We start from the raw sequence: 9,147 nt of genomic DNA, 5'->3' as shown, positions 1-9,147 counted from the left end.
GCTTGGTCCCCGCCCACTTGATAGCAGAGAGCAGAAGAGGAAGGCGCCACCTCCTTTCTTTGTGGTTGGTACCTGTGCGTGTAAGCGCCCCATTACCAGAGGTGTCCCAGACAAAGGTCATGTTCTTCATTAAGATGATAAAGTTTCTAAGTTAAAGCTCAGTCATGTTGACTTCTCCTTCTCGAGCTATTATGTAACTTTTTATTTACCCAATGATCAACCATTGTTTGCAGTGTTTGAGATCTCTTTCAAATTCTCAGAGCCAGCCTTTTCTTCCTCCAGTGTAAACTGAATGTCAGGCATATGTTAAAGAAACTTCAGAAATTATAATGCATTGATTACTAAAGGATAGGCTTCCCAGGTGGCACAGTGGTAAAGAATCTGCCTGCCAATGCAGGAGAAACAAGAGACTCCAGTTCAATCCCAGAGTCAGGAAGATCCCCTAGAGGAAGAAATGGCAACCCACTCCAGTACTGTTGCCTGGAGAATCCCATGGATGGAGGAACCTGGTGGGCTACTGTCCACAGGGTCATAGCGTCCAACATGACTGAGCAACCAAGCACGCGCGCGTGCACACACTGAGGGATAGGATGAGAACCCTGCTTTCTTTCTGAGAATAAAAAATACAACTAAATGTATGTCTGTTAGAGTGAAGGACTGAAAAGTTGTGGGTTTGGTTTTTGTTTTGTTTTCTTTCCAACCAGTTGAAAGCTTTTTTTAAAAAAGAAAAACAAGTGTTAAAAGGCAGTTCAGGCTGATGAATAGGGTCATGAGTGAGAAGCTAAGATTCTAATCCCAGCCATGGAATATTGAGAAAACATCATTCTAACCATTCTTCAGTTTGTTCTCCTTTAAGGCGGGAGCCTGGCGTGCTGCGATTCATGGGGTCGCAAAGAGTCGGACACGACTGAGCGACTGAACTAAACTGAACCTTCGCATGATCTGGTGGCAATAAAAAATTAAAGTGGTTCATGCAAAGCTTAATTGTTTGCTAAAAGGATTCCTGGAAGACCTAGACGGTTCAGTTTAGTATTAGCACAGTCAGATTTAAATATCCCTCCCTTTGACTTTCAAAACAGAAAAAGAAGCAGGAAGATGTGTTCCCACAAAAGCTATTGCAAAGCAGTTTCCCGTTCCCAGAACCTGTAGGGAGAGAAGCAGCTCTGCAAGGTGAAGACGTGAGTTTGTACAATTTTCCAACGTCGGCTCTACAGTTTCTCTTGATTTGATAAGGGATCAAACAGAGGGGTGTGTCCCCTCCAAGAGCTACCCTTCTTGACAAATTGGTCTCTGACAATACCTTCCAGAAACTTAGAAAACTTCCAGAATGAAAAGAGCACAAGGTGGGTCGCATTCAACTTAAATGCTTTTATTGACAATGTCTTTGAACAATAAGCAAACAATGCTTAAATTTTTCATTCAAGTTCACTTTCCACATGTCAAAAGACCTCAAGGTAGAAAAAAATAAAATAAAAATATAAATATCTGAGAATCCATCTTAATAAATAAATTAAAAACACAATAAAACGTTTTCATGGAAAACTGTTAATGTCAGAACATTCAGACCACCTCAACAATGCATGATCAGTAACGTTACAATGAACATCGATGTTGAAGAAAAAACTACAGTACATGGATATAGCTATTTATTTCTATCTACTAGAAAATAAAGTCATATTTTTTCTTAATTTAATATTGGTCATTGCTAATCAGAACACACTATTGCCAGGAACACAGTAGTTATTGTTAAAATCAGCTGCACTAGATACAATTTGAAAATATCCAGCACCAGGTTAATTCCAATAACGAACCCAATAGATTAGTTAATGCTATGAGAAGACTAAAGAGAAAGAGAAAAGAGACGCAGACCCAGGCCTGGCTCCACATGCTACTAACTACCAGCTCTCAGATGTGTCACTGGGAACAATACACACTCCATGCGTTTTGCTACATCTCCAGAAGAGGTAAGGACTTGAGTCCACACGGGGATGCTCGCTTGCAAGTCCTTGAGGCCCACAGCCTGGTGTGTTTCACGCACAGATAAGGTCCTCCCTAGGTCTATGGGAACCCTCGAGGGAAGACGTGTTTCTCCTCTCTGTAATGCGCCAACTCAGGCAGTGGCCACGTGCACGCCCACTGCCTCCCCTCTCTGCCCGCTCACAGGGCCAGCAGCGTGGGTGAGCTGAGCGAGTCAGAGGAAGGCTCGTTGCTGCTGCTGCCCTTGCGGTGGGCAGCCGCACAGCTGGGGAAGGAGTCAGCCTCAGGGTAGGTGAAGACGAAGGAAGACGTGTAAGTAGTGCAGCTGGGAGTACAGGTGACCACCGGGGTGCACAGGGGCTCCAGCTCCGTGGCCATAGGCCCCATCCCCAGGGAGCCACCATGCAGGGGCTCCCAGTCTGCTGCATAGAAGGAACCAGACAGGTCCATGTCTGGCACAGAGCGGGCGGTCTCCGAGCCGCTGGGCCTGGATGATGCTGGGAACATGTAGTCATCAAAGGGCTCAGCCTTCAGCTCCATGCTGCCGACGCTCTTGACGGGCTCCACTGAGGGCTTGGGCTCAGGGTCATTGAGGAGTGGCAGGGTGAAGGCCTCCTCAGATTCAGGGGTGGCAGCCTCAGGCAGGCCCCCACTCAGATCAAGAGAAGCCACAGACATCTCTTCTGGGAAGCCCAGGTCATCGGGGATCTTGCAGGCAGGTCGGTGAGCCGCTAGGATGAACTCGAGTTTTTCCTTCTCCTTCAGCAGATTGGCAATCTCTGTCTGCAAAGCCGACTTCTCATCTTCTAGTTGGTCTGTCTCCTGGAAGGAGAGAGCAAAGGAAAGCATAAGAGACGGTCTGACTCAAGAACACAGATCTCTTACTTCTGGTCTCCAAGTTTCCCCTTAAGTTTTAAAAAGAAGTGACCCATGGGTTCTACCTACCGCTTGGAGGGTGTCAGTCAGCTCCCTCCTCCGGTTCCGGCATTTGGCTGCAGCCATCTTATTCCTTTCCCTTCGGATTCGCCTTTTCTCTTCTTCTTCTGGGGACAACTGGGGAGGGGAAAAAAGAGCAGCATTCAGTAACAGTGTCTGCCATCAGCTTCATTCACCCACCCCTGGGAAACCAGCTCCTGCAGCTTCCTAGTTCCTGGCATCTCTTCTGTGAAGCCATTTCTAACCTGCAGTTGCAAGCTGGGTGTGACTTGCATTTAAAATAAGAATCTCAGCAAGAGCCAAAGAAGAGCCCAGACTAAAAGCACAAGATGGAAACCTATTAGGGAAGAAACTATACATCAGGGCATTTCTTAGGGTGAGACTATCAGAGCCTGACTAGGATGGAAAGGGCTTGGAGCCAGGGTTTCCCATTTGGGGTGTCCAGTCAATGCATCACTGGCTTCACTCTGACCCCTATGTTGCCCATCTCCACAATGTCGATCCCTGCCTCCCCCTCAGAAGGTGCCAAGAACTCTCACCTGTTCTACCTTGCCCCTCCGGCCAATGCTCTGAGCTCTGCCTCCTGTCATGGTTTTCATGACTCCAGCCCTGGAGTAAGCCCCAGCTGAGGGAGTAGGGACTCCATAGGGGTGGGGGGCTCTGGTCTGGGACGGGGCCACGGAGGAGACTAGGGTGGGCTGTACTAGCCATTGTAGGTCCGGGCTGGTCGAGATGGCAGTCACTGTTGGGATGAAGTTGGCACTGGAGACGGCCAGATCGGTGCAGTAGTCCTAGAATGAAAGAGGAGGAAACTGACGTGAGCGAGCAGGTGGGGATGAGCAGAGTTTCCAGTGCCGCATGCAGCAAGGAAAGAGGCAGGAGAAGCCCTCCGGCAATGGACAGCTCGCGTCTTTATACACGCCCGCCATCGGAAATGAAAGGTCTCCCCCCTTTATTCCCAAGAATTCCGCAGCGCAGTGCCTTTCTCCTCCATCCTGCTGCTGCGTTCCCGTTATCCCTTCAGCATCACTCTCTTGAAAGGGGGTTTGTTATAAATATCTCTGACGTCTGCGCTGACGCAGGCGCCGCTCCGGAGTCTCCTGAATGAACTCGCTTTTTATCAATGAAACTGCCTTACACACCCGCCTGCTTCACCCTCCTCCCCTACCCCTCCTTTCCTGCTCCAGGCTGCTAGGGGAGGGGTGGCGGGGGCGCGGAATGGCCGCTTTTGGCCGCCTCCCCCCGGAGGCGCCAGGCTCTACTTCGCTAGTCTTTTGCTTTGGGACACTTTGGCCCCAGCTAATGTCAGAGATCAGTCAGCGAGCGCGCGCCGGGGGGCACAGCTCAGAAAGAGCCTGCCGCGGGAAATAAAAAGCAATTCTGATGACAAGCTCGCGGGCCGCTCCGAACAAAGTTCGGAAAAGCTCCCGAGTGAGGGCCGCTCCGGGCCGGGGCAAGGCTCCCTCCCTGCCCCCAGCGAAAGGAGTCCCGGACTCGTCTTCCCGAGCATCTCTCCCCGGTGATTCCTCTCCGGTGACCCCTCCACCCCGGGGCCCCGCAGCGGCGCGGAGCCAGCCTCACCTGCGCATTGACGGGAGAACCCATGCTGGAGAAGGAGTCGGCCGGTGAGTGGTAGTAGGAGAGACTGTCCCCGGCCGGGGAGGCGCTGCTGCAGCGGGAGGAGGATGCCTCGTAGTCGGCGTTGAAGCCAGAGAACATCATGATCGCGAGCAGTCAAAGCCGGGCGAGGGGCGCAGGGGCGGAGGCAGGTGCGAGCTGCCGGGCAGAGCTGGGTAGGTGTGCGCGGTCGCTCGCTCGCTCGCTCGCTGCGCCGCCGGCTCTGTGTCAGCTCCTTAAGCTTGCTCGCTGCAGATGCGGTTGGAGTACTAGGCGCCGCAGCCACCGCTTTTATAACAGCATTTTATGAATGAGCCCAACACGTCACTGGGCGCAACCATTGCGGCTCCCGAGGGGTGGCGCACGGGCCCGGCTACTTCTAGGGTCCCCATTTGCCGCCTCCGCCGCCCTCGCAGCGCCCCCAGTTCCCCGCGCTGTCAAGTTTCTTGATCTTGTCGGCCTGTCTCCCCCTGGTTCCTTGGGTCGCGTGGAGCCGCAGGGGTGAAGGGCCGCGGGGATGGATCCCCCCACGACTGCAGCGGACAGCCGTGGAAACCTGCTGACGCAGATGTCCTAATATGGACATCCTGTGTAAAGAGGAGGGAGGGATTGACGGGAACTGCTCCCGGGCTGCAGCCAACACCGAGGGTGCAGCGCCGGGGGGGAGGCGGGGGCCGCGGCCGGGGGGAGGGGTGGCGGAGAAGGCGAGCGAACATTCGCACCTGGTTCAATGCGGACCCTTGTTCCGGGGCTGGGGGAGATGGGGTTGGCGGGGAGGTGGGGCGCCCTTTTACTTCTTTACGGAAACCTGGGAAAGAGTTCTAAGGCTCAGGTTATAGGCGACACAGGTACACACAGCCAAGCAGGTTAAGCTTCGGCCCCCGAAGGAATGCGCCTCTACCCTCACTCCCCATTCTAACCCTAATTCAGTGCAAGCTCTGGAAACGGACCCTCACCCCCTCACTTCAAGCTCCCCGGACTCCAGCATTATTAGGATTGTTCCTGCGGTTTGGAAGGATCCAAAATAAGACAATACGATAACCTACTTTATCTACGATGCTGGGTACTTTTTATTCTATATGTTTTGTTTGTTTGTTTTGCTTTTAAGGGGATAGGCGCTTTGTTTTTGCTGTGTGTGTGTGTGTGTTTCTTGGCAGTATATGAGATGTTACTGTTGCTGTCAAACCCCTGAGAAACTAGCCAATAAACAGCGTGCAGAATCTCTCAACAAGGATGTCTGAAGGATTCGTTTGCCTGGTTCTGAGCTCGGGCCCCGGGGCGTGGGGTAGGGGGGTGGTGTTCTGTGGACAAGGTCGTCAGTTCGGAGCACCGGATGGAGCGAGCACTTGGGGCAGCACAAGTCCCTGCTGGGGAGGTGGGGGTGGTTCGGCGCCCCAGGAAGCTGGTTATTGGGAGCCCGAAGCCGGTGATTTTCCAGCGCGGACTTGGAAGGAGGGAGGGGGGTTGGACCGGGGGCGCCTGGAAGGACCGTGCCCAGCAGCGCCCAGGCCGGAATCTTCGGCAGCTGGGACCTCAGGCACCGCTCGGTGGCCTGGAAAACAGGCCTTCGGGGTGTGGGGGCGGGGTCAAGGTGCTCTGGAGTACGCTGAGCCGCCCCAGACGCCCCTAGCCTCCTGCTCAGATGCAAAGGACAGCCGGGGTCACACTGCCCCCGGCTCAATCTCTGCGCGCCGGCCACCTCCGGGATGCAAAGTCGCAGGTCCCCGCAGAGACACAGGTCCCTGTGTCCCTTCCCCCACTCTGCGGACCGGGGTTGGGGGTTGGGCGCGATGGGCACCTGGAGAGGGGCGAGGCGGGATGAGGGCAGCGGGCGGATCCTTCGGGACTCGCGGGGAGCGGGACAGCCGACCTGCCTCCAGCCGCCGCACCCCGGAGCCAGGCGATCCTGCTATAGATAGTAACAGGGAAGCGGCTGTTTACAGCAACACTGCGCCGCCAGGGCCGTCTCCAGGCGACGCCGCGCGGCCGGGCGCGCCGTCGGCCTGGCTAGGCCGCTCTCCCTCCTTGCTCCCCCGGGGGCCTCGGCCTCCCCGGCCGGACTGCGGCCACTCCCGCCGCCTGACCTCATCTGTGGGGTACGGGGGCTGAGTGCGGCTTGCGCTAGCGGCTGGACGCTAACCTCCATTCTTAGAGATGCGAACCGGGTGAGAGCTGCTAGGGCAGGGAGGCGGAGATTCGTGGAACTGGGCCACTTGCTATTTTTGCATTCCCTGTCACAAGCAGAGGTGAAAACAGAGTTTCATCATTGTATGTCACTGGTTTATGTTGGTGGGAATTTAGGCGCTTTTTTTTTTTCTCTCACCTAAAAAAAGGCGGGGGGAGAGAAAAGGAAAAACACATAATACATAAACATAGACTTGGAGCTGCTCTGAATCCTCAAGCAATTCTGCTGCATTCCATTCCCCTCGTTCTATGGTTTGCCGGGCTGCTTCACTGTCCTTGATTAAAAAAAAAAAAAAAAAAAAGTTAAGATGGTAAATCCATCTCTCTTATTATTAGCTTTGGGCAAAATAGGTCAAGCTTTGAATTCCTGGGTCTGGCCTTGCCTTCCCTTCATAACTGGCTCTCAGGCCACTTAAGAGAAAACCTAGAATGACTTCATTTACTTCCCCTTAGAGTTTTGAAGCAGCTCAGGCCAACACCTAAAGGATGTGTCAAGATTTTATATCCAGGATTTATGCATATATCATTTATTCTGCCCTTGCCAACAAAAAAGGAAAAAGGTCTTTGGATAAGCCTGTCTCCTCCACAGGAGGAGGCTTAACTCTTTCTTTCCTGGCACCATTATGGCTACAGAGCTGGAGACTTAATAAATCCATCCTCTAAGAAAGACAGACCATGCATTCACTCATTCTTTTATTTATTTAACAAAGAACTTACTTATTGGGGCTTCCCAGGTGGCTCAGTGGTAAGGAGTCCACCTGCTAATGCAGGAGGCACAAGAGACGCAGGTTCAATCCCCGGTTGGGGAATATCGTCTGGAGGAGGAAATGGCAGCCACTTCAGTATTATTGCCTGGAAAATGCCATGGACAGAGCAGCCTGGCAGGCCACAGTCCATGGGGTCACAAAGAGGCGGACACAACTGAGTGACTGAGCATGCATGTGATTACTTATTGAGAGCCTTCTATGGCCTGGCACTTGCTAGGGGCTGGTACTTACTCTAATGAAGACAATGGACCTGCCCCTACTGTCAGAGAGATTCCAGCCTTATGGACCAACAAGTCATTAGAGAATTGCAGGACAGCAGTAAGTGGTTTGACAGAGGTAATAACAGGGTGGTCCAGTGGCTAAGACTCCAAGCTCCCAATGCAGGGGGCCCAGGTTTGATCCTTAGTCAAGGAAATAGATCCCATATCTCACTAAGACCCAGTATAGCCAAATAAATGAATATTTAAAAAATAAGAGAGTGCTATGAAACACAGAAGAGAATGTGGGGACAGGTATCAGAAGAAGTGATTGCAATACAGAGACGGGATCTGGATCCACTGTCCTCTGGGATATAACATGATAAAGGGGCCAGAGCATCATCTGGGAAGTAAAAGCAGGTGCTCGACCTAAAGCAGTAGTATCAGATAATATAATCTCAGACCTCCTCTCCTGCCCCACTAATATCTGAACCTGCAATCATTCTAACATACTCTCACATCTCAATCTACTCATGGTACCCATTTCAGGACAGCCAAAATCACATTTTTAATATGGAGCTCACATGATGTAGCCTTAAAATAAAGGGAAATCAGACCCAATCTGTGAAATTATGTTTGCCACTGGCCAAGGTCAGGATAACTTTGAGACAGATGTGTGTGTGTGTGTGCCTCTGTGAGTTCAGTGCTGCCTTCCAACAGGGCAAGGCTTCCATGTTCTGGACAAGTCTGAGCATGGAAAACCAAAACTTACATAGTTTGTGATTATCTATGCATTGAGTTCCTGCTACCTGAGGATCCAAAAGTGAACAGGAGGGTAGATTCTCATATCTGATTTTAACCCAGATTAAAAACAAATTCATTCTTTGTCAGCGGTTGCTTCTTATCAGATGGAGACTCTTCCTATTTTGCACTTCTCTGGCATTTAAGAGGCCTGACCCATAGCAAGCTTTTGTTCACCACTCTGGAGGTCAGTGCACATTGTTTAGCCTGGTGTTATTGCAACACTAAGTGAAAGGCTACTGTCTGTGCCGCCTACGTAAATGCTGCCGCACACAACCCATCCTCAACATGCAGAAGTAGTTATTTATTTGGGGAAGTGTGGTCTATCGGTGAAGGGTTGTGGGCAGAGCACGGGACTAGAAGTCAGGAAGATGCGTATAGCAAATTCATCTCCTTCAGGGACTTGGGGGAAGTTGCTTCTAAGACTTGTTTAGCATCTGCCTACTTTTAGCCTTTGTCTTTTTCATATACAAATATCCACTTAGCACCTACCCCAGCGCCTAGCCCATAGTAGGTGTTTAATAAAATCTATTCAATGGCACCCCACTCCAGTACTCTTGCCTGGAAAGTCCCATGGATGGAGGAGCCTGGTGGGCTATAGTCCATGGGGTCGCTAAGAGTCGGACACGACTGAGCGACTTCCCTTTCACTTTTCACTTTCATGCATT

At 51.7% G+C, this 9,147-nt stretch overlaps 1 protein-coding gene across 1 annotated transcript; it reads right to left on the bottom strand.

The window, feature by feature from the left end:
- Positions 1 to 1,348: 1,348 nt before the first annotated feature.
- On the bottom strand, positions 1,349 to 4,813 carry FOS (Fos proto-oncogene, AP-1 transcription factor subunit). The gene is made up of 4 exons (XM_027552467.1): positions 4,495 to 4,813; positions 3,453 to 3,704; positions 2,923 to 3,030; positions 1,349 to 2,799 (listed from the first exon to the last, which is right to left on the bottom strand). The coding sequence occupies exons 1-4, from the start codon at positions 4,633 to 4,635 to the stop codon at positions 2,158 to 2,160; spliced, it is 1,143 nt and encodes a 380-aa protein (XP_027408268.1). The 5' UTR covers positions 4,636 to 4,813; the 3' UTR covers positions 1,349 to 2,157.
- Positions 4,814 to 9,147: the final 4,334 nt, after the last annotated feature.

The sequence above is a fragment of the Bos indicus x Bos taurus genome, chromosome 10 (genome assembly GCF_003369695.1).
Source record: "Bos indicus x Bos taurus breed Angus x Brahman F1 hybrid chromosome 10, Bos_hybrid_MaternalHap_v2.0, whole genome shotgun sequence".
NCBI lineage: Eukaryota > Metazoa > Chordata > Mammalia > Artiodactyla > Bovidae > Bos > Bos indicus x Bos taurus.
Note: the sequence above shows the minus strand (reverse complement) of the source record. Positions and strands in the feature narration are given on the sequence as shown.

Coding starts and splice junctions, on each gene's coding strand:
- FOS (XM_027552467.1), bottom strand. CDS start 4,635: ATGATGTTCTCTGGCTTCAACGCCGACTACGAGGCATCCTCCTCCCGC. Junction 3,705..4,494: donor GTTCTCCCGTCAATGCGCAG/GTGAGGCTGGCT, acceptor CTTTCATTCTAG/GACTACTGCACCGATCTGGC. Junction 2,800..2,922: donor TGACTGACACCCTCCAAGCG/GTAGGTAGAACC, acceptor CTCTCCTTCCAG/GAGACAGACCAACTAGAAGA.